At 38.0% G+C, this 26,170-nt stretch overlaps 1 protein-coding gene across 2 annotated transcripts; it reads left to right on the top strand.

Moving 5' to 3' along the window:
- The first annotated feature begins 5,548 nt into the window (after positions 1-5,548).
- LOC149799993 (uncharacterized) lies at positions 5,549-18,639 on the top strand. 2 transcript variants are annotated; one of them, XM_089959526.1, is made up of 2 exons: positions 5,549-5,703; positions 14,338-18,639. In XM_089959526.1, the coding sequence occupies exon 2, from the start codon at positions 15,065-15,067 to the stop codon at positions 18,482-18,484; it is 3,420 nt and encodes a 1,139-aa protein (XP_089815652.1). In that variant the 5' UTR covers positions 5,549-5,703; positions 14,338-15,064; the 3' UTR covers positions 18,485-18,639. The 2 variants fall into 2 exon arrangements, with proteins under 2 accessions (XP_089815652.1, XP_089815651.1); XM_089959525.1 differs by lacking the exon at positions 5,549-5,703 and adding an exon at positions 6,150-6,404.
- The last annotated feature ends 7,531 nt before the right edge of the window (positions 18,640-26,170 follow it).

The following is a 26,170-nucleotide window of genomic DNA, read 5'->3' as shown; positions in this document are numbered from 1 at the left end:
ACAAAGCACTAATTAGGTCTAAATTGGATTATGGGTGTCATGTGTATGCCTCAGTCAAACAGAAACTTCTTAAAAATATTGGACATCATCCAATTCAAGGCAATAAGTAAATGTACAGGGGAGCACAGAAAACATCAAAAGAAGAACTGCATATACTCACAAGAGAACAATGACTTAGACTTATGAGAGAAGATCTAATACTAAGATACGCGGCAAGATTCACATCCCACCAAAATCATTATCAGAAGATGCGACACCCCATCCAGCCGCAGGTTAGTACAAAATCCACCAAGATGAACGAATATTCACGAATTAAGCAAAGTATGAGAGATACAAAACCTACAAGCGGATCAAATTGATTTCCTGAACATGCAGCCACCGAAAATCAACTTACTAGCGATAAGATTTAGAACCAAACGCGACCAACCGCTAGAAATAGCAAGACTGCTAACATTTATTGATGAGTCCTACATGGATTACATCAAAATCTATGCTGCTGGATCTAAATATAATAATCCCAACAGAACAACATCTGCTGTAGTTATACCAGAAAAGAACACATAATTGGGAGCCAGACTCACAGGCAACTGCTCCATATATACAGCAGAAATGTGGGTCATAATGGAAGCATATAAATGGGTTCAAACCGAGAATATCCGCAAATCTATCAGTATTAGTGATTCACTCATCGTTTTAAAATCACTAGAAACCGGACACTCCATCAGCCGAGATAATGTTATGCAAGAGACGAACCTGCTCTTAAAGAACATAGAAAACAAAAACCTGATTTAAGAATTTATGTGGGTACCATCTCACATCAACATCCCTGGAAATGACAAAGCAGATCTATCAGCAAAGCTGAAACTCAAAGAAGTTGAACATAACAAGTTACACCACAGCACCGAAGAAATATACAGTATCAATAGCAGAAACAAATTATAGGAAAATGGCAACACGAATGGGATAACAACTCAGAAGGACGCACACTGTACTCTATCCAAAGAAGCGTGTGCATGAGCATAAAAACGCGAGAGCTGGATAACAGACACTGATTAAAACACCATCAATGGAATCAGGACTGGATAAATCCTAATAGTCAGCAGTTTCAGACAATACCTACCGACCAATAAGGATTGAGGCTCCAATTGCTCTTACTGCCCAAACACTAAATTTTACAGCATATCCTTAACGTGTGTCATAAATATCAGACACATTGGGAAACATTTACGAACCTACAAAAAAGTATATAGGCTCTCTATCAATTTACCAGGATTTGTTTATAGCACACTAATCCCAACTTAACTTGACATACAATAACATATTGTATTTCCTTAAAGCCATAGATAAACAAGGAAACATTTAAGCATACTCTTTCGCCCTCATTTTACATACATCTTTCTTTGTTGCAGAAAGACCCTCTTATCCCTATCAATAACCACAGCAACCTTATACACCCATTACAGGCCTTGCAAAATTGCAAATTTCGCATGAAGAAACAAACTGACCTGTGAAAGGCGCGAGTATTTAGGCCGCATATGTCCTGGTTACGCAGGTGCGGTTTCTCAGACCAAGCACTCGTTAGAAAGGATCATGATGCCATTTTCACTTCAGTCACATGAAAACTCCTACCAACTCCTGCACAAACCTTAACATTGGTTAACGCAAGCAATGCAACAAGTAACAACTCGATAAACAAATCACACGCAATATAAAGAAGTAACAGGAACTAAACGTCATGATGATCAGACCTTGTGAAAACACAGATCGAACACTTCGACTTGATTACGCCGGAGCCCGTTCTTAGACCAACCACTTGCTGGACTGGTTCTTCCTGTTTTTACACATTTGGCTCGTGACTCCTTTGGAAAACTGAAATATACAAAATCCCAGATGAATTATACAGGCAATGTAGTTAAAAACCACCCCAACCATAGTCAATCCATTTCAAAGCCCCATTTCCGGAATATTGCAATGGCAATAAAACAGGCTGCCTAAATACATAGATAAACATCTATCTAGGAGTACTAACAATCTCTACTATCCTTCTACCCTCTAGAACTTTGATGAAGTGGGAAAAGACCATACATTTATTATAACACTCCAACTTTAATTCAAAATGTAGAGTATATAAGGTGGATTAAATCTCAGCCATCAGACCCAGCTGCACAATGTGGTAACGATTAAAACAAATATTAAACTAGCCAACTGCTGAGGACCCTAAATTAGAACTATAAGGTGGTCAATAACCCAAGACCATCAGGCCACGCCCACTAGATATATGTCTTTAAGGCCCTAACTAGCTATATAAGGTGACTAAACCCCCAGGTCATCAGGACCACAACACAAGGCGGAACCACTTTAACCTTAGTTTATTTGAAACCCAAAATATTAACTTTCTAAATAAATGATCCCAAAACTCTGATACGATATCCCACTTCATCCAAACTCAAACTCAAAAATGCAAACAGCACAGAATTTGTTTATTCCAGATTGTGAAAAGTCGAAATCTTTTAAACATGGAAACCAAAACGAACCACCCCTTGCCTCGTCCAGACATTTTAATCAATCAAGGTGCCATGCATACTATAAAGCTTGAAGGGGTGAGCCACCATACCGCCCCCCACACGAATAATTAATGAACCCTCATATGAGGGTGCTGAATAGTCGTACATGCTCCATTGGTGATAACGACATAAATCCAATAGTCAGTCAATCAGTCTGGCCATACATTGTTGACTAGTCAACCAGTGACGATGACTTCTAAATGAGCCATGCTAAACGATGCCCACGTGAACTTACACCGTGTCCGGCAAAACCTGATGCGAAACCCGAAGAGATAGAATATGTAAGAATAATTAAGGCAGCACAAAATATCATAGAAGAGATCTTTAGGAACGAAATCAAAAAGGAGAATAAAGAGAGGACAGAAAAGAACAGACACCAGAAACAGCAACGGAGAGAGCAGCAACAGCAACATCAGCAGCGGCAGCAGGAGAAAGAAAGAGGATTGCCATGTTGACACCAAAGAGTTCTCCTTTTCCTCCCGAGGAAGCAGACCGTATCCAGTGGGAAAACCTGCAGCAATACGTGTAAATCCTTGCAGACGTTGAAAGATTTCCAAAACCTTTACAACAAAAAACTCTTTTCAAGGATACCACCAAATCTATAGATCAAAGGTACTACGTTTATCCAAAACTACTTTTTTGTATGTAAGGGGATGGAAGTGTGTCAATAAACACTTCGCAAGCTTGCTTTTGTGTTTGATGTCGAATTGTATGTATTGGTGGTGATAAAGTGTTGTTTGTATGAAAAGGTTGAAGTTGGTGTTTCTTTCAGGTTTCAATTTTAATGTATTCGATCGCGGTTTCGGATTCTCTTAGTTTTTACAGCGAGTCTGCTTTAGATTGAGTATAATATTGCAAAATATTTTATAATAGTTTAGCCAAAAGATAATTGTAGAATGAAAATATATAGTCCAATTTCTGTCACCGTCTGAAAACAAATGAGAAATCTCAAGTCAAACATCGTGACACTTTTGTTGTAATCAGTGAAATAGTTTATAATCGTCTCTCTCTATCCAGTGATGGTAACGTGTATTAGTTCAGGATTGACCTTTTCCTCTTCAGAATTACGCGGTATGCACTTATGCTAATATTTCTCGTATTGTGTTCAGCGACAAAGAACGGGTGTCTTTAAATTTATTACAGCAAGATTGACCTCCTTGAAACTCTTCTGTTAAAAGAGACAGTATTGTGACAACCAGTTTCTACCAATTTAATTTGTTTTACCATAGCTTTCAGGACTACTGCATTGCTAATTTGTTGTCATTTGCCACACTCTTCTATACTTATGGTTCGACTATTCATGTTTTGCACGACTTTAACATCGACGAAAGGAAACGTTTCTTACAGACTTCAAATAAGAGTTACCTTTGCATACCCAAACTGCTGTCTTACCGGGTCTATCCTATTGTTGGTTTAAAGACTATGATAATAATAAACCAGAATCACATCTTGACGTTATGTGCAACTTAATATTAGAGTCCTGTTTTTTTTCTGTATAACACGAATCTACGGGTCGATTTTAACAGGTAGGGGTCTTTGAACCGCTCGGCCAGTGCCAGTAAAAGACTTTTAAAAAGCATGGGGGGCGAATGAAATTCGAGTTAACCATTGCTTTGTCGGTACAGTTAACAAGTGTTTTATAAAAAAGGATTAAAAAGCCCAAACTTTATTAAATATCGTTCCTCTGCTATCATCCTCTAAATATCTACATATCTACATTCATGATATACCATTTTATTCATAAATTGTATAACGCATACGCAGTGTTGATAAAAATGTAAGTAAATAACAGTGTTTGTTCACACTTACTTCAAATATGCATATACTGACGATTCTTGAATGACCTTAGGAATGTATATGTAATTTATTTTGTGTGCTTGACATTTGTCCGTGATTGAATGTATATATTTGGTCTACCTGACTATTGTCATTTTCTATAGATATTTACTTACATTTGGGTTCTATACCTAACCTTGTTTACGAGTTTGTCATGTTCTGAAAACGAAGGTGTTGATAACATTTTTGGACATTTACATTAGTTTTCAGAAAATTATATTCCGACCTAGGTCAAGTTGGAATATATACAAAGAAGATTTTGTTAACTAAGTTTTCAATTGTGTTTATGAGTATTTTTTAAAATCACTTTTTAGTTGTTTTTACTTATAATTTGAAAGGAATTAATTATTCAAATTATTTATTGGATTTACGAAATGTTAGTTGACTTCTTGTACTTTTTGATTACTTTGGGATTATTGAAAACTTATTCAAAGGCATTTTTACTGTATAATTTTTGACCATCGATACATTCAACACTAATGAAATATCATCACCCACATGAGCAGATAAAATGCTGATGGAATTCATTCGGTACACTCTATACTGTTGGACTCAAGATAGAAGATTTAGGATTATGTAAAATTTAATTCATAATCCGGGAATTGTCTTTTCAATTTTAGCTTTGTATTATAGGGAAATAAATTATTTGTTGATTTTATTAAACTTGAAGATCTTTGCTTCTTTATGTTACATAGCGTACGCCCATAGAATCGCAAAATCTTTAAATTTAAAAAATGCATCTATTCATTGTAGAACAATTTATACATACATACACACATACATACATGCATACATACATACATACATACATACATACATACATACATACATACATACATACATACATACATTATTATTATTATTATTATTATTATTATTATTATTTGTAGTAGTAGTAGTAGTAGTAGTAGTAGTAGTCCTAAAGATAACTGAAAACGCAATAATCCTTCCCTCTTCCGCCTTCAGCATGACCATCACCACCACTACCCCGGCTATAACGTGCTCTAATAAGTTTACCGGTTTAGTCATTTCCGAACTAGGTCGAGACAGTCCAATATGACCAAGTGCGCAACATCCGTCTATTAAGAGGTTGTTGTCATATTTATCGGAAAGATTTGTTTATTCCTTTTCTTCAGCAAATTCGCAAAGTGGTTGTATAGCCTATGGACATGTATTTGTGCGCGTGTGACAAAGTGTGCGTACGACAACTATGGCACGCATCTAAATTGGTTTTTATACTATGCACGCGTTTGTTCAGTAAGACTGCGTAAAGGACTAGCCATTACATTTTCGGGGTGTGAAGGTGGGATTTTCTTTCCAACCAAGATAATTTTATTCTTTCCTTTTTTTCCATTTTAAGAAAAAATGGGAAGAAATAGTGATTATTTTTTTCTACAAACCAAGAAACCTTTTAAAGCATTTTTCCTCTTGCGGGGATGAGGCCTAAAGTTTAATACAATTAGTTTTGGTTCCCTTCATCATCCCTCCCACCCCCGCCTCAAAATTATATGGTCGGTCTCTTTTTGCAAGGCGATCTTCTTAAATTATTCTGCTGCATTGGGGTTGGGTGTTGGGTTTGGGAGATGAAGAGAGAGAAAACAAATTCTCTGAAAAATTATGCTATTGCACCTTTTATCTGCACATTCACAAATGGTTCTAATTACGTCTGCTATTACTGCAAATGGTTCTAATTACGTCTGCTATTACTGCAAATGGTTCTAATTACGTCTGCTATTACTATTAGTCTTACTACTTTGTCTTCTTCGTCATTTGTTTGTCATCTTGTTTGCTTGCATTGGCAGCAAAATAACTAAATTAAATTTAAAACTAATGCCCAAATAATTAGAGACCATGTGAAATCCGGTTACATCCATCAGTCTAAGGGTGACGTAGGTTATCTACGTGTGTGAACTTAAGATGCATTGTCTACTATATCGTCCAGTTAACAGTGCGGCAACGGAAACAGTAAGCTTGCTAGAATATTGTCCAGCTCAAAATTTCACGGTAAGGATATTTATGCACCTTATTTAAAAATCTACATTTGAGATGATATTCGAAAAAAAATATATTTTTAGGAAAATCTTAATGTCCATACAAAATATATTGAGTTTCTAGAGCGAAAACCTATGCTACTGCATACGTTTTATGTATCGACGCAAAATAAAATCGTTTCCATAGCTGAGCGTATTATGGGACTGTCCACTTAATCTTTGATGGTTTTTGGGAGAAGTTCTGAGCCCCCACAGGTCATGAAAGAAATAGTTTTACTCATATGTGTAGGCTAAAAAGAATTTCGTTTGTCTGACGTTTATATTTTATCTGCTGAAATACACAGGGGTGGTTGAACATTTTATTGTACCTGTCATAATTGTTATTCTTATATGCTGGGATGTTATAATGTTTCTTGTTTTAAAGTTACATTACACGACTGTCGGGTGTTTGTATCTTATTACAAAGGTGGGTGACAGTTTCATTGTATTTGTCAGAAGTGTTATTGCTATATGCCTCAATGATCTGAGTGTGCGCAGTTAAAGGTACCTAACACAATATGATATAACAATTTTGCATTCCCCAATGATCCGTAAGTTATGACATGGATCAACGGCAACGAGTAACCATTACTCTTTGGTCTAGGTTATGCCATGGATTAACGGTTACGAGTAACCATCACTCTTTGATCTAGGTTATGGCATGGATCAACGGCTACGAGTAACCATCACTCTTTGAAACAGGTTATGACATGAATCAACGGCTACGAGTAACCATCACTCTTTGATATAGGGTTATTAAGTTTCATAATTTATAAACGCAACAATGTTGGTGTCTGGTGATATTAATTACACAGTGCAATACAAGTAGCAAAATTCTGTGAGCAATCTAAAGATGTAGTGAATCAAATACTCTAAAGGAATTTAGTTTAATGTAATTGTGCAAAATGTGTATGCCAAAGCGTGTAAGCAATACCCATGCAACACAGTATGTATATAGAGTTCGTGAACCATTCACTGTATTCATTAATAAAATTAAAAAAGTAATATTTTATATAACGTGCTGGCTGGGTCTCATCTAGAGTTGATTCATATACATGTCTATATGTAAGACTCCAACCAGCTAGTGCAGCTGACTCCAGGGGAAATTGATGATATTCCCGTATGTAGAAATACCAATTCAGCAGGTGTGCTATCCATTAGCAATATGTCTTCGGGATAAATGAGTTATTTAGCCTTACGACAAAAGGCTGCGCGTTATTATAGTGGTGGAGGTAATGCTATTATTATTTATTATTTTTTAAAAAAAATTTATTCAACAATAAGTTTTTCCTTTCAACTACACATATGTTACATTCTAACACCATGCATAATTATTCAGAGCACAACGGGACGTTTCATCTTTTATTGTCGCTAATATGGGAAACATACTATTTTAAATATACATATTATTTAGCGCAGGAAACGAATAGAACATGAGATATAGGTTTTAGTCGGGGTTTTTTTCTGGAATATGCACGAATAACATATTTTATACGTGTCTAGTTTGACTGTTTTCGTACTGACAATGACATTAAACGGCCGATTTTCAGTATGTGTGGGACTAGTGGTTAATATATAGGCCATTTATTTATTTAAAAAAAAACATAGAAGTGGTTTATTTTAAATTACACATACGTAACATTCCAACGCCATGTAGAACTATTCAGAAACCAACAGGACATTTCATATTTTATTGTGGCTAATATGGGAAACATGATAACGTTGTTTTGATACACATATTATGATGCACAGGAAACAAGTATACGATGCGGTATAGGTTTTATTGGTTTTCCTCTGGCATGTGCAAGAATCATTATGTAACCTGCTGAAGCTTCGGATCCAAGCCATATTTTATACGTGTTCAGTTTGATTGTTTTCGTACTGAAAAGAACATGAAACAGGCAATTTTCAGCATGTACTAGACTAGTTCTTAATATATAGGCCATTATAACTTAAATGTCTATAAATACAGCGAAATACACGGATTAAAACATTGCATCATGTGTGGACAAGAATGGAGAGGCATAATATTAAATTAGATATCATTAAATTATGAAACAAGTAGAGAGGGTGAAAGGTTCGACAACTTAACTCTGACATCATTGGGTGAACTCCATTCTTCTACCATGCTTAATACCTAAATCCATCGTCCTGATCCATCCTACCCAGTTTTAAATATTTTGGATAGTTATGTTAGGGTGGGAAGCCAGATTCAACGCGTATTCATAATGTAAGTCTTATTACTGAACCACTTAAAATAAAATACAAAACTTCCAGACAAGCTCGCTACTGCAACTGTTGCAAATCCAGCAATGAAAAGCAAGGTGTCCGAATATAAAAAAAGTGGAAAGATGTGTTCGTGACAATAAGTATCTGTTATCTGCATCAAAGAGACTGCAATGCTGTGACTGTATTTGGACATATAAAAAAACTAGTAGAATTTGTCTGAGAGAGAATTATTCGTGAACTTGAAACATTATTATCCACAAAGCGTAGAAATATCAATAAGAGATTAAGCACAAATAAAATTATTAACAGTGGTGGAATAACAGATCAAGAAATGTAGAAGAAAGAAAAGTATGTGTACACTTTCATTGGGATTTATCTGCAGTGTTTATCAATGATGCAAAGTTGCAAATCATGTCGATATTATACGATAAATTTCTCGGTTACATAATACACATGCTGTGATGTACTTAATGTTTCATTGTTGTTGTTCTTTTTTAAACATATTATAATGTTCTAAAAATCGATTATTATTAATTAAATATGAAACAGTCCAAAGGCCGCTCTCTCTGTCTGTCTGTCTGTCTCTCTCTCTCTCTCTCTCAGACCATCGTAGGAAGATACGGGCTAAAATCTACGAAATGACGAACGTAGAGGATTTTCGTTTGTGTCATCCCACTTTCTCTCTGGACTTATGAATGAGAGTAGCATTAGGTCAAATCGACCGAAGGACGAGAGAGAGAGAGAGAGAGAGAGAGAGAGTTATACTTTTAAAGTCAAACAGCAAAGAGAAATTGTATGGTCGGTGGTACTGTTACTAAAGAAGACAAATGACTTAGATCAATTGTAAATGTATTACAATATTTTAATTACCTCTTTTTGGTTTGACAATTCACTTTCTTTCTATTTCAGATTAATTTAAATGCGCCGGTGCGTGAATGGCCAAGCGTTCATGTAAATGGCATAACTAACCAAGTGTTCGTAGTGCTCTACTGTCATCAGTATAACCATTTCTCATGTTTTAATCATAAGTGTTTATATATACTGATTTAATCAACGTAAAGAAAAACAGAAACTAAATAAAGAAGAAAACAATCAACTTATTAATATGATAAGGTGATTGTGAATAGCCACGAAAGGCATATTGAAAATGGAAAAATTAGGATTTATTTTACGAAAATGTGAAGCAGGCGCCAAACAAGATACAGGTGACGAATTTCATTATCTAGCTTTTTGCAGAAAACAACATGTAAATAAGAAATATATAAGCATGTTAAAATATAATCAAACGTCAACATTAATATACGGGATCGTTGTACTGATATTTTGCAAAATTGTTATCTTCTTTTCTGTAAAGATGTTAAAATTGGTTTATTAGTTTCTGGCAAAGATGATACAATTGTGGCAAAGATGTTAAATTTAGTATATTAGTTTCTGGCAAAGATGATAAAATTGGTATATTAGTTTCTGGTAAAGATGTTAAGATCATACTAACTTAAAATATTTGTTTAATATTCGTGAAGTTCCGCTTGTAAAGGAATTGGAAACAATATCTTGCCACGTATGTATATATTGATTTTTAAATCTCATTGCGACTGTTTTCGTTATATGGTCAGCAGGGAAGAATGACTTCGATACCGTACAGTATTTAGACATAAAACGCACTCAGTGAGTTGGAGAAAGGAAGTCCATTTAACAACAGTACTGTGTAACACGATCCCGTATCTCACTGTTGATATTTTACATGCCAGTATCAATTTTAGACCAAAGTACGACAGCTCTAATTTTGATACAAATGCTCGTAGGAAATCATTTTATCTGTACATGTGTGGTGGGGTATTTTCTCTGAAAAATAAAACTTCTTATAAGAACCCTAGACATGGCATCCATATATATATATATATATATATATATATATATATATATATATATATATATATATATATATATATATATATATATATATATATACCATTATCGACATAATAGTATTATGTAAAAAAATTCAATTGTAAATTAAGCGGTGAAGACAACATTCTGAGTCCTTGGCATGATACAAAAAAAGGCTTAGAAAGTTTTTTTCTTTTCGCGATATCCCATCTTAAAGATACAGGTAACATGGTTTCTGTTGTTCTGCCATTATAATTGTCATTTTTAGAAGAAAAAGAGAAAAGTGATCAAGACTTCGCGTCAGAAAAAAAATGGCTTAAACACATCAGCTTTATACATAAGAGATTTATTCAAAGGCATTAACTGATGACATAACAAAATAGTTGATGTGTTTTGTATTCGCATTACTTGCCACACACCTGATACAGATGAAAACTGGCTTAAACATTAGAGTCAATCAATGGCTACTTGTATCAGTGTCCAAAGGGCAAACCCCAAACGTTATAACAAATGTGTTTAGCAAACCCAGGACACAATATTCTTACTGTTAATATCAACGTTTCTTGGTAGATATGTACTACACGTATTGTTGGTGAGGAAAATCAGTTTGCAATATTCTCCCCGAGAGAAGATTATGCACATGCGACTGTCTGTATAAGATTACCCCATCGCAGTAAAACACGGGTCCTAATCCGCTAAGATCTTTTATTTCCCGTGGCTGCCTGTGCTGAGATTTCCTTGTTTTCCGCGTGAACGCATACACAAATGTATGTCGTCATAAACACAATGTAAGAATATCATACACATCAATGAAAGTGCAGTTTCATCAATAGATAAGTAAGTGTGTGTGTGTGTGTGTGTGTGTGTGTGTGTGTGTGTGTGTGTGATTTAGATTTTTAACGTAGCTTTAACAAGTTTCCAGTCATATCGCTACGATGTCTGCAGTGTGGCAGTTTAAAATGATGTCTAGCACTGGTGCATCATGCGGCAGATATGTAGCATGATGTCCCATCCAGTCACATTATCCTGACACCAGGCCGACCAGCCCTAACGCTAACCTCTAAATGCTGAGCGAATAGCGAGGCAGCTGTTAGTACCATTTTTAGAAGTCTTTGTTGTGACTCGCCCGGGGCTCGAACCCACTACCTCCCGTATCCGAGGAGGACGCTCCAACCTCTAGGCCACCGGAGCGGTCGATAGATAAGTAACTGTGCGTGTATGAGAAACATTGATTGGTTCATTTAACAGCTTTAAAGTTCACTTTGAGACATACACATCACAAACACATCAATGAAAGTGCAGTTTAATCGATATATATTTGTTCGTGTAGGAGAACCTTTGATTGGTTCATTTAAACCACTTTAGAGATCACTTTGTGTCAAAGTGTCGAGTAAAATTTGCTTGGTTCGTAGTGATTAATTAAACACTTTATGCATATGAAAATGGTATGAGAAAACCTCTGCTCATGAGGCCATCGGTGATAAAGGAGCGTGGCGTCGAACTAAGTTCTTCATTTCCTTTCTTGGTATTAAAGTCTAGCAAATCACCAGGATGAACTTGTTGACCCTAGAGATACATTTTATGGACTTCTAATGAGGCTCGGGATATCGTTTTTGTGCTTCTTCGCAACAGATTACCCTCTCGTTAGACTCGAATAAGATGTATTGCTCCATATATATGATTCATGCCGGACTTAATCCCTCCACTTACATACCGTGAACCGTGCATCAACAACCCTGTTAAATCACCAGGTTTCCACAATCGATATTTATTGGTTACCTATCTCAGTTTCAATAAATACACATATTAATTGCTTGGTGTTTTCACTTTCTCTTTCATATACACCAAAAATAATGTAAGCTTCTTTTTCATAGTGCGATTTTTCTGCTCATTAACTTCTTCCTCTAATTTTGCCTTCTCAGCTTGAAGTATAGAAAAAAGAACGATATTAGTTTCATTACTGATTTATGAATTCTCCATTTTCTTTTTAACTTGATTCTTTATGCCTTGTTATTCTTCGCTGTGTTTGACCACAGTGTTCTGCATTGGGTCATATCGGTCAACAACAAGTTTGATACCTGCTTCCAGCTCGGGGGTCTTAGCGCGAATGCCTTTCAGACGACAATTTTATTTCAGATGCTAACAGTTATGAGGGTTCTTAAACAATCTTCATGCAATCAAGATTTTTTTAGATTTTTTGTAAAATGTGGAGTGAATTGATACAGTCAGGACAGAATCACACATTATTGTAGCTAGAATAGTTAAATGAATGGTATTTTGAAGGCTCATGAGAAACAAAAGAGGTCGATACAAACTAGGACAGGGAAATCAACAATACTATTCAATTATACTTCAATAGAAACGACGAGATGGGTGGGGTGGGGTGTTCCCGTTCCACGTCGATTAGTTTAATTTTATTTAAAGTTTTATCCCCGTGAGTTGAACATTTTCTAGGGGTTTATTATCCTCACCAAGATCTACATTGCCTAAGGAGTCTGGCGACATTAAGTTTCCACATATGGGAAGATTGTTTTACTTCGTTGAATGATAGATAATGCATTATTGCAAGTATTGCGTTAATTGGGGGTGGATTGGGGGTGTTTGACAAAGTTTTAAGAAACCAGGTTTGACATATACATTTCTGGTTATTGCCGATGCCTTTAAGACAGTTTTGATTTTTGAAGAAAGTGATGTATATCGCCTGTGTGTCTAGAACAGTGTTTTCTGTTAAAGTGCGTTCCGCACAACATCACAAATTGTATCCTCTCTGTAGCTGAGTAATTTGTTAGGTCAGTGCCATAATATGCAGTTGAAATTACCCAGTTCTTTCTGCACGAAGTATTTGAGATTAACGATGTACATGTAGCTAGATTTAATGACGCTGACCTGAAAATTTACCTAGTGACAGGATAAAATTCGCCGTGTTGTGTGTAGTTTCTACAATAACACCAAATAGCTCAAATTCTTGTGAGTGTGTCTGTCCTTCTCAAAAGGTTTTGTATAGTGTGTTTCAAAGTTGTTGAGTCTTTAGCTTTCTTTATTAGTGAATTTTGTTTTGTTAAATATATGTTGTTGTTTGATTTCACAACAATTCGTCAGACACAGCAGAAGACAACAGTATGTCTTTTAAAGGTATTCGCTATCTCGGGGACACCATAACTGAGACGACCGGACTGAGATAACCAGACTGCGATAAGGAAAGTAAGGTCAGCAAAAACTCTAGATTTCTCTGTCACGTGGTTGAGAGAAAATCAATGTCGGTATATTCTCAAGCTTTTTTCCTATCCACATCAAACCTTGGCATCTTTAGGTAGCTGAAACGGTGTTTTTAACCAGTGTGTCTTGCAGATTAAAAAGTTTCTGCATGTGGCAAGCGAAAAGAATTAATCATTGCGAGCGCTCCTTACGTGATCTGTATTAAATAGTGCGACCGTAAGAATTTACTCGGAATTAAAAGCAGCTTAGAATGTTCGAAATGAAGAAAAATACGCGAGACATGTGTCTGATAACTAGACTACAAACGTTGTTTCAGAATGGCCGAATTGCAACTTCGACATGGCAAAATTGCAATGCTTAAAACATCCGAAGCCTCGCGCAAAAGATTTGCCGCCAGTTAGAGAGATGCATGGTTAGATTCCCGCTTAGAGCAGGTTAGGCCTTCCACCATAGAGTGTCACTAAACGAGACATTCCAATCAAATTGCCTTATAACCTTTCATGTGTTGATGCCCATTTCAACATTATTTATAGGCTTCCGTAAACTTAATAAGTGTTTCTCTCTCTCTTTTCCAGAAACAACACATTTTTTGAACGACTCCGACGGACAATTCGTTATGTGGGGGCGATGAGGATTTCGTCTACATATTTATTGCAAGAGGACAACAGCCTGTTTTTCTTAATGTAACGTCTTCGGTGTGAAGGGAAGTAATCAGAGTTATCAAGAATCAGTATAACCTGTGCGTTGATTTCGATGTTCTTCAAAAGTTACTTGTGTTCAAAAGTGCAATGACAGTGTTCATACAAAGAGGACAAAATTCATCGAAGCACAAAATGTGGACAGGCGAGGGTTTTGTTTCTATTAATCAGAGCAGCATATTGTGAATTATCTGTTACTAAAAAGTAAACACCTATTTGCTACAAAACATATTGAAATAGAAGCAAGCGTATTCGATCAAATACGAAATCTTAAAATTTGGACATACATTTTTAAAAATCAGATAAGCTAAATTCCGTAATTTCTTTAAACATGTACGTAAGTGTCCGTGGATTCTCAACAAAGCACTCTTGGGGAAAGCCATTCTAGAAACAATGTTATTACATAATTAAATCAAACGTTTTGGAATGTTTTGATGAATAGAATCAAGATAGGGTGATACAACCTTTGGAATAGACTGAATGTGTTAAGCGAAGGGTTCAATAGGTACATTTATTGCTGCTTTTTATCAACGTGTGTCACATTTTGCTTGAAATCTGCATACAGCTGAATTGAGATTTATTACGTTACGTTCATTCGCATGACATGGAGGCAATTGTTACTTTTGCTATTCTTACTATTGCTAGCACCAAATTAACGTTGGCATCATTGTGCCCAGCAGTGAAGTGTGAGTATAACATCAAAGTCATTGATCCCTACAGCTATTTTGATATGCACGGAAAACCACTTGCAACTTTCGCAAGACAAATAACTATCGAGAAAACGAATAGCTCCGAATGCTACGTTAACACAACTGGCGTTTTAGAAAACTTCAGCTTTACCGACGATTCATTTGTCGCAATTTTGGTATTTGTATGTAAGGACACACTTCTCGTACATTTTACATCTTTTGAACAACCAAAACTCAGTAACGTAATAGGGTATCTACAAGTTGGAACATGCAGCATAAGTTACGAGAGTATAGAACAATTTACCAGGGTCATGGATGTGCGTGTCATAGGTTTATTTAATAATCAACTTTCCGAACCATGTAATGATGCGCCAAAGGAATGTCAAGGACTCCGGGAAATAGTTTCACTAGCGTACCACAATTATCAGGATTCTCCACAGAACCTTACAAAAATATTCTCTTGCTCTGACATATTTCCTCAGTTGGCAGAAGTATCTTTATGGAACATGTCATGGAGAGAATTACCTACTTTCCTCCGGGAGCGATTAATAAATTTGCAGGCCCTAGAACTCCCACACAGCAACTTCACTGTTCCTCCCTACTTTCCGTGGAGGATAGAGGAACACAAACTTCCAAGGAATTTGTCTCGAACCAGATATTTTCAAAACCATTACAGTGAGACATTTGGTGTTGATATTCCAGCTAGTATATTCAGACGTTATTTCAATCTCGACTATAACCATATATCAGATCTAAGCAATTTTTCCTTTCATGGATATCTGCAGATTTTAACTATCAAAAGCAACCACTTGGTTCATGTTGGAGTACAAACATTTCGAAATATAAGCGGACTGCAGCATTTAGACCTTTCTGAAAATGAGCTGGAGCAAATCCCAATCGGCATATTTGATGGTCTTGTTACGCTTAGGTATCTTAAACTGCAAAGAAATAAAATTAAAGAACTGGACACTGGAATTTTGGACGATTTACAATCACTTACATACCTCAACTTAGCAAACAATTCTATTTCATTGCTTCAGAAAGGTTTATTTAGGAGACTGGGAAAACTGCAGGTATTATGTCTGGAGTACAACAATATTTCTGTCATAGAAACAGAGGCTTTACCGGTTGATTCGATTGCTCTAACATCTGTTTATCTCAACAATAACCCTCTGTTGTCCATGCCTGATTTTATATTTTGGATTCGAAGCTTGTCCCTTGTTGTCCTAAGGTCAACACTTATATCATTTAGGAACTTTGGTGATTATATCGATAGTATAGAATACTACAGACTTGCCTTTACAGTCGTTGAGTCGGTAAGCAGATCGGATATAGATCTTGACAAGAAAGGGGAGAAATTCAGACTTGTTGATCTGACGAACGCTAGGGTAGAAAATCTATTTATACATAATACGACATTACAGAGACTAATGAAACTTGAACTCATGTTAAAAAATTATCATTTCAAACTCGATGGAAATCCATTATCGTGCAGTTGCGATATTATTTCATTCCAACGATTCATTTATGACCTTCTGAAGAATAAGTCTATAGAAAGGGATGAATACTATTTCACAGAATGGATATGTGAATCCCCGATAGAGCTGCGAGGACGAAGAATGCTGGATGTGAAGCCGGAAGAAACCTACTGTCCGATAAATGTGTCCGGATGTCCAGGAGATTGTTCTTGTTACCAACGTTCTGTCAACTTAAACATAATCGTGGATTGTCGATGGCGCAACCTGTCGGAACTGCACGATGTAATGCCTCAGGGTCATCTGGAGCTGTGGTACAGTGGAAATAATATCAAGAAATTGAGCAACATGGACTACTTGGGGTCCGTAAAAGTTCTAGATTTAAGTGATAACAGCATCAGCAAATTAGAAACATCAGCGACCAGTAACCTTGATAACGTGCAAAGGTTGTATCTCCATTCAAACTTATTGGCGTATTTGCCTGAAAATATTGCTGAAATACAATTTGAAAACTTGACGCTAAAACACAATCCTTTTAAATGTGACTGCCGCACTCTTTGGATGAAGGATTGGATGGTAAAACGAAAAAACACAATTATCGATTGGAGCGATACAAAATGTAACGATGTAAAAGAGGAAGGAAGACAATTCTTGTTAGTTCCGGATGATGAGTTTGTGTGTGAAGAGGACTTCGATTCTCTTCGTCACGTGATCATCCCAACCGTTACAAGTACAATCATCCTTCTCTTAGTTATTGCAATACTTGTGATTGTCTATGCATATCGACTGGAATGTAAGGTTCTAATATACATCTACTTTGGTGTTCATCCTTTCGACAAAGACGTGGCAAATAAAGACGAGGGGGTTGATGCAGTCATAGTTCATTCTGTGAACCTGACAGACTGGGTCATGGAGCACATTGTGGATATCCTTGAAGGAAGGAATTATAAATTCCATGTTTGCGACATGGCTCGTGATTTTGTCATAGGCTTCACGTTTCAAGAAAATTTGAATCAGGTCGTTCGGAACAGTAAAAGAATGATTCTACTTATTTCTGAAGATTTTATAACAGATGATGAAACTTTCAAAGTTGCATGGAACATCGCCCAAGAAAAGATTAAAGAATCGAAATCAAACTTCGGTGTTATTATCAGTCACGGTGTGACATCAAAGCAAATAAAAGACAAAGCTCTATTGCGGTTTATGAAAAGAGGAAGGTATATCGACTCCAAGAACAAGTTATTTTTGGAGAAAATTCTGTATTCCTTGCCGATGAAAGATAATAGTAGGCAAGAGAGAAGTCCGAATACCAGGAGTCTAATACAGAGAGAGTTCTCCATACACGAGGAGGAGGTAGATGACAACAGGATCCACGCTTTCGTTTCATACTCGGATGAAGATCAAGAATTCGTTATTAGTGAACTATGTCCAGAGCTAGAGAAGACTGGGTATAGGTTGTGTCTCCCTGACCGCGACTTTGTTCCTGGTGCTTCAAAAGAGGAGAATATTCTGAAAGCAATAGATATATCACTGAGGACTGTGTTCGTTTTATCCGGGTCACATATAAAAGACGAGTGGTCCCTCTTCACCTTTATTACGGCATGTGAGAAGTCTCTCAGAGAGAACACCAACTACCTAATCGTTATCGTGCGGGAAGACGTTGACGTAACTACTATGGATGAAGCGGTCAAACATTATCTTAAGACATACATCAGCCTTCACGTGAGAGACAGGTGGTTCTGGTCCAAACTTTTTAACGGACTACCATTTAATGGACAGAGACATGACTGTAGGGATACCTCGCCACTCTTTACGTCAAAATGCATTGCTCCAGATGATGTTGCGATAGAGATCACATAAGTTCTCAAAAATATTAATGAGCTTTGTTAAAGTGAGATTATAGGATGCCTGATTTTACTCTCTCGATTATTTTCACAAGACTGGGTTCTATCTAAATATTTTCGCCAAATGTCGGCGCTAAACGTACGCTAGGGGTTCCTTGCTTCGTCTTCGTGTGGATTAGCAGCAGGGGGGGGGGGGGCGAATCCGACATTTTGTCCAATCGTTATTTTGCTTAATTATTACTTTCTGCACTCAGCGGATCCGGTGTAGTCAGCGCCTGGTAAAAAAAAAAAAACGACGACGGTCCATCCTACACGACGGTGACGTCATTTGGTTTAATACATTTTCTGCGCGTCGATCCCAGCGTCGTCAGCGTCCGGTAAACACAGCGACGACCGCGTCCATGTCATTTTCCCCCCTGCTGCTAAGTGGTTATTTACAATGAAAATTATTTACAACTAACCGAATATTTGGTCAAGTCCGATACGATATCGTGTCCGAGGATCATGTAAATTTATCGTTACAAATCCATGTGGGGTCGACTGAGCATGACTAAACAAGTTTCGAAAACCATTAAAGTCCATGTCACCGCCGCACCATGTCTGCCAAATATTTCGTAGCGTGTGTGTATCAACGCCGTTGAATACAGCAAGAATATTACAGTTGTCTCTGATTACTTTTGGAATCTGAGTGTATCGTTGAGTGACATATATCACGTCGGTGTTTTTATGCCTGCCTCTGGAAAATATCCTAGCTGGGTTTTTTTGATTGTCTAACATAACATCATCGTACACGACTAGATTGTTAACGTCGCCATCAATATCATCAATACCCGGTGCATCATTGATATCTGTAATAAACTCAATAACATTTTTTTCATCGATCGCTGATGCATTCTCGTTAAAATCTTTCAACACCTCGTAGCATCGTTGATCATCTACGCTAGGGGCGATTAAATACAACTTATCCCACTTCATCCATCTCATTATTAAATTAAGTAATAATTGCGTCTTGCCGGATCCAGATGGTCCGATGATAATCATCCGGATCGAGTTTGGTAACGCTGCAACATGCTTAACTGGTTCTCTCGTTTTAGTCGCCGAAAAATCAATTATATTCATATCTCTATACATAAATTATGGATCTATATTGTGTGAAGTGTAGAGTGCGTACTGGCACAAATGATATGACAACCGTTACAACAAGAAATAACAGATCGGCGCTTACTGGTAAGTGTGTACAATGCGGTACAAAGAAATTTAGATTTATTTCTGCTAGACCCGGGGATGCTTTAAAAAAAAGCGAGGAGGTGATATTGCAGCCAAGTTATCAAAACTCCCCGGAACACCGTGGGCAAAGTATCCAGGAGAAAAGCACCTCCCAGGATATAGCTACTGTGGCCCCGGAACACGATTAGATATCAGACTCAATGATCAAAATCAGCCGCGACCCGGTGAGTATCCAATAAACGCTATCGACGAAGCATGTCGAATACATGATATAGCTTATCGTAGCGGTGATCTGCAACAGCGTCATATCGCGGATGAAAAATTAATTCACGCGTTAAATGCCATTCCTGATAAATCATTCAAAGAAAAGTTGGCTTCATGGTTGGTAAAATCGGCTATGAAAGGTAAATTAATGATTGGAAGCGGAGCTTCTCGCGCTGGTAATTGAAAACGCTAGCGTTTATAATAACAACATGGAATCCATCTATTATTCTCCGAGAGGATACTGGAAAGGAAAGGCCGCAATTGGTAAACTCGCAAGCGCTGCAAAGGTAACAAAGGCCACTGCGGCTAATTGGATATCCAAACAGGCTATATGGCAAATCTATCTACCACCACCTAAACAAATCAACTTCTCACACTTTGATGTCAGCGTACCTAATGAAGTTCATCAGGCTGATATACTATTTTTGCCGCATGACAACGGTTACAAATACGCGCTAACCGTAGTTGATGTTGCGAGTCCATACAAACAAGCGGAGCCGTTAAAAACAAAGTCAGCAACTGAAGTAGCCAATGCGTTTGAGCGGATTTACCGAAGGGGTCCTCTGCGCTGGCCAAATCTATTACAAGTTGATCCTGGCAATGAATTTCGCGGCGCTGTTTTATCAACGCTGAAACATCATAGCGTCGCGATACGACGAGGTCATACTGCGTTACATCGTGATCAGGCAATTGTTGAACGATTCAATCGGACTCTTGCTGAACGGTTATTTGGGTATCAATACGCGAAGGAATTCATTCAGGAAAAACGATCTCGTGAATGGGTCAAAAGGTTGCCAGGCGTAATTGCAGCGTTAAATAACGAGATTACCCGAGCAATCAACATGAAGCCCAGCGACGCGATTAAAAAAAAGTATATACCCGGAAGATCAAAAATAGATAGCGTTTCCAAGCCGATTCTCGGCGATGTCACTGTTAGATATCTGTATGAACCAGGAGAGCTTGAAGGCGGCAGAGCAAGAGCTACTGATCCTATTTGGAGTGTTACCACGCATAACATATCAACGATAACACGATCAACTGGTAGACCACCGATCTATAGACTGGATTCAACTGCCCCACAGCGCGGATTTACTCGCGAGCAACTACAAGTGATACCTGACGATACTCAATTGCCCCCGCGTGGTCTTAACTAGCGCCGTTGCGTCTATTGCACTCAAGACAGGTCAACCTTACATTGTTTTTGACATGACCGAGACTGTTATCGATCCTGTCCACGGTAAATTGGCGAGCGTCTTTATCCGAATAACGCCAGCGCATTACACAATTGCAACTCACGCAGTGATTATTCTGTTGTTGTCGTAACGCAATTATTAATTCGGCATCAATATCAAAACGCCGCTGTTTTTTTTATCCTGTTGGCGGTAACCCGAGAGTTTTCTATCAATGACGCTTGCATCGATGATGTCATCGTTGTCACTGGCTTCGTCAATAACAATTCTTCGAAGCTGATTCATTCTCCGTACTCGGGACACTGCAAGATAGACTAGATTTGACCATTCGATGCGATTATCAACCATCCAAACAATTGTATCCGTGATGGTTAATCCCTGCGAGGAATGTATTGTCGTTGCGTATCCTAGCGTCCACGGGGATTTATCAGCACGTAGCGCGTCCTCGACGACGCTGATATCAACGAGCACAATATCATTCAGCACAAGAACTTCTTTTTTTGTCCCTGACGCTGTCGGGCCCGGGATTTCAACTTCAATGTTCTGCCGCCGTGTATCCGCGGGTCTATAACACAACGGCACTGGGCGCGTTGGAAACTTTTCCTTATGCAACGTAAACAACTTCCGCTGAAGTGTGTCTCTGACTATCTTTCTACTCGCTACAATCAAATCGTTTGGTCTCCATGTTTCCCAGAATTCATTTAACGGTGTTTCCGGAATCACCTCGCGGATTATTTCACATTGAACTCTATCCGGCTGTAATCTGATTAATTTTTTAACCTCGCGCAGTTGTTCATCAAGTGCTCGGTAATCAGTATCGGTTTCTTCATAATAGTCCACAAAACCCTTTAACCAATCATGTGGACCCTCGCCGACAAATGGTGGTGGTTGGCCATGGTCGCCACACATGATTACCGCTGTATTCGCGCGCAGCAACCACTCAAGAAACATTTGTAAAGTATCTAACGAAACAGTACATATCTCATCCCAGATGATAACCTCAGGAATAAATTTTTCCCCCATTCGATCAGGAGTCCACTCACCGCCGCTGTATCGAAAAAAGCTGTGATAAGTAACGGCGTCAACATTTCGTTGTTTTATCTCTCGCGCTAGTCTATGGGTCGGTGTAAGCACGATTATACTTGCCCGCGTTCGAAATAATTCAATTGCCCGAGTCGTCTTTCCTGACCCGCCACAGCCGCTTAAATAAACTGTTTTGTGTCTACAAATTGGATCAGAACACGGTGGTGCATTAGACCATTCTGACAATTTATCACCGCGTAAGTAATTGTTTTCAACGGTGACATTTGCTGACGGGGAATAATCGCGTCGTATTTCATTTTTAATTCTCCATATACCCCAACTCTCGTCCGGACTAGTAAACTCGGCTAAGTTTTCCTTATACTTTACGTCTATGTAAAATGAATCAATCGCAACTCTAACCGCGGTGTCGGGAAATCTATTTATCATCGAGAATAAATTGATAGCGGCGTAACCCAGCATAGACGCCCTCAAATGTGGATACGCGGGGCTGTCTCCATCGAAGTAGGTAACAACTGTACCCAACTTTGTTCCATTGGACAAGAAAGCTGTTTTGCAGTTCACGTATCTATTTTTTGCCACTGCATCCTTGATTACGAAATCATATTCTGCGTCATCTATAATCAGCCGTGAGCAATATCGTTTGTAGTCGCAGTTTTTTCCACCTTGTGTGAACTTACCAATTATTCTTCTACCGAGATCCTTTGCCTCGCAGTTTCGTTGGTTGAATATCTTTTTGGACCATTCGATGATATATTCCTCGTCGGCATCAATGTGTTTTCTGGATTCGTCAATTATGCTATCTAGACGCTCTGGTTCTGGTAACCAGACTTCAGTCTGCGCCCGATATGATATAATCGCGTCACTGACAATCAACGATACAAGCATGCTACAATCAATCATATACCGTAACAGCGCTATTGGCAGCCACTTCTTTTCAGCCATGTGTCTACCGATCCAAATATAACAACAGCGATGAAGTCCTGCCGCGAATTCAAATGATACTATGCGAGCGAATCCGGTTAAATCAAAATCAGGCAGTGGTCCATTAATAGCAACACGAGTCATTTCATGTCTGGGGTGTCCAAATCGTTTGAAGTACACAGCGGCGGATCCATACCCGAGAAAACTCGCTGGATAACAGGCAACCATATCAACGGAAATCATAGCGTCGCGGTTGTATTCAGTGTTCCATAGTCCACCGTGATAATATTCCAAACAACTGGATTGTACATCCGGTAGAAATTCCTTGCGCGTTGGTCTCCACGCATTTTTCCTTGCTGAAACATGAGCCGCAACCGATGGAATCGTAAAACAATTTGTTAGCAGTTGTTCATCATGCTCTTCAAATTCCATGGCGGTTTTTTTCATCTTGTTGTGAAACGCTTCAGTGCGATATAAATCACCGTTTGGTCTTACAAACTGATCAAAGGTATCCATGTCGTTTTCAGCGCTGCGAAGTAACCACACTGATACAGGGTCGTTTTTACACAAGCAGGCAATAGCATCAAATAGTTTCCTCTCCGCGAGAAAACCAACCTCTTCCAGGAATTCCCCGGGGATATACTTTACTGTTCTATCCCGTAGAAATATTGTGACCGCGGGCGTCCACCCGTGTTCGTTATGATCAATAATTTTGATTGGGGCTCCATTTGATTTATACTTTGATTCATATAATACTTCACCGGTTATCGTTGTAACGGTTATTGGAAATCTCAGCGACGTTTCTAATTTCGCTATGTCGCTGATGGTTGCTCCTCGCTCGCGCACTGTCTCCTCCCATTGGTTTATTTTGCTACGTCGTAAATCGGTCAGTTTATTTCCTCGACACGCATTTGTAAAATGCTCTATTACTCGTTCTGCTACACAATTTATCCCCGTTGACTGTTTCATCGGCGCTAGTTTTCCGATATCAGGTTTCTTATTTAAAGGGTATATTCCATAGACAACTGCTGTTTCAGGATACGCTCGTTCATAGTATGGTCTGTCAACTCCGGTTAACAGCCCTGGCTTGGAGTCGCGGCTAACAGTGACTGTTTTCTTGTCGCTGAGAACTGGTTCAAATTTATCACGTATGATCCAATTACCTGATTCCACCCGGACAATGAATTTTACTCTGAAGAAATACTTGCTGGAGCCAAGTTGTGATATTATCGTTGCCGCGCGGTTATCTTTCATGGTAGCATCAACAACACCATCAATTCGAAATGTTGACCAACTATGAGATGCACCATCGCGCTTGAATTCATTGATACAATCGCGTATTTTATTTAACAGGGTTCTATCGTTTATTGACGCTTTTGGTGCGTCCTTGAGGGCTCTATCGAGATTGAACTTAATATTTTTCCAGGGCTTAATTGCTGCTAATCTCTCGAACTCCTCCATATAATTAAAACAAGTATTTAAATAAAAGAATATAGTATAATGAATAAATGCAAATGGTTGATGATTGGGTCGATAACCCCGTGCAATAAATCATGTAGAGGTTAATTCTGCGGGTATCATTTACAAAGCGTTCGTAATGGTTCTCTTGGCCCCCTACCGTGCTTGGTTTGCCACGTTGGTGTAAGAGGAAAATCGCAGTTGTGTATCAATTGTGGCGGAAAGCGATACAGAGAGTTAAAACGCTATTATGACAAACGAATAAAAAACGCCGTCATTGACCCCACCGCCGACTTCGTCATCAAAACTCCTCAGGACTACATTGCAAGGTTTATAATTAAACCAAATAATGAATTAGACAAGTAGTATTATTATACAAATGAACCAAGAATTTCAGCCGCATCCCGTGCTTGTTAATTACGAGGCATCTCGCGACGGCGTTGTTAGAAACCGCAGACTGAAGAAGCCGGTTGGTACCGTAAATAATCGCGGGTATTTGATGTTTACTGCGGGAGGAAAAAGCTATTATGTTCACAGGATTGTATTTGAAGTATTTAACGGATTAATCGAGAATGGGTTTGTGATTGATCATATTAATAATAATAAGACTGATAATTCTCTTATAAACTTGCAAGCTATCTCGCAAAGTCAGAATACCAAAAAAGGCGGAACCGGTAAATACTCAAAAAAAGCAAAACCCGTAAAGTCATTTGATACAATAACGCACGAAGAAAAAACTTTTCAGTCGATGAATGAAGCCAGTAGATATGTTGATATTTGTGTGCCCGCAGTACAATTTGTTGCAGAAGGAATACAAAATTCAGCGATCTCAAAAAAGACCGGGCGCAGAATTCGATTTTCATATGTAACATCAAAGGGGAATAACTCGTGATGGTATATCACCGAGTGACAAAGTTACCGACAGTGTGAACGCTACAGTCTATTACAATTAATAAATTGTTTCTTCCGGAAGAAAACTGATGGAATAAATTGTCTTTTCAAATAACTGTAATATTCTGTTTTATGTTTCATCGAATGTTAACACACCTCGGGATTGATACGCAGGGTTCATTTTGTAAAATAATTTTTTTTTTATTTAGAAATAAGATGTTTTATAAGAATATGAATATCGAAGACATCAATAATATATTAACCGAGATTTTAAAATTAAAAAATCAAGGAATTGAATTATCTGATAAGCTTGATAACCAAAAAATATTGTCCGATTATGAAATTATTAACGAGCAATCAAAGAAAGGTCGATATACCCTGCCACGCGAGTATTCTTTTATAAAGCGATTACAATATACGATCAATGAAAACTTGTATGGCAATGACGTAAATGCATTTATTGGACTATTTACTGCCGTTGAGACAGTACGAAAAAAACTCGGACAGGCTTTTGAACGACGTCGAGAAATCTCTAATAAAATTAAAAACATTAGAAGGATTATAGACGAAAACTCCCTGGAGCCCCTGGGACATATCGCCCCCCCCCCCCGCCACACTCGGCGGGAAATTAGAAACTACGGAGCAATTGCAATAATGGTAGGCGAATCACTTACTACTCGGCTAGCCAGAGAGCGGCTAGTAGCGCT

This window comes from Sinohyriopsis cumingii, chromosome 5, assembly GCF_028554795.1.
Source record: "Sinohyriopsis cumingii isolate HCF-2022 chromosome 5, ASM2855479v2, whole genome shotgun sequence".
Classification (NCBI taxonomy): Eukaryota; Metazoa; Mollusca; class Bivalvia; order Unionida; family Unionidae; genus Sinohyriopsis; species Sinohyriopsis cumingii.
The sequence above is the reverse complement of the archived record's forward strand: the minus strand, read 5'-3'. Positions and strand labels throughout refer to the sequence as shown.

Coding starts and splice junctions, on each gene's coding strand:
- LOC149799993 (XM_089959526.1), top strand. CDS start 15,065: ATGGAGGCAATTGTTACTTTTGCTATTCTTACTATTGCTAGCACCAAA.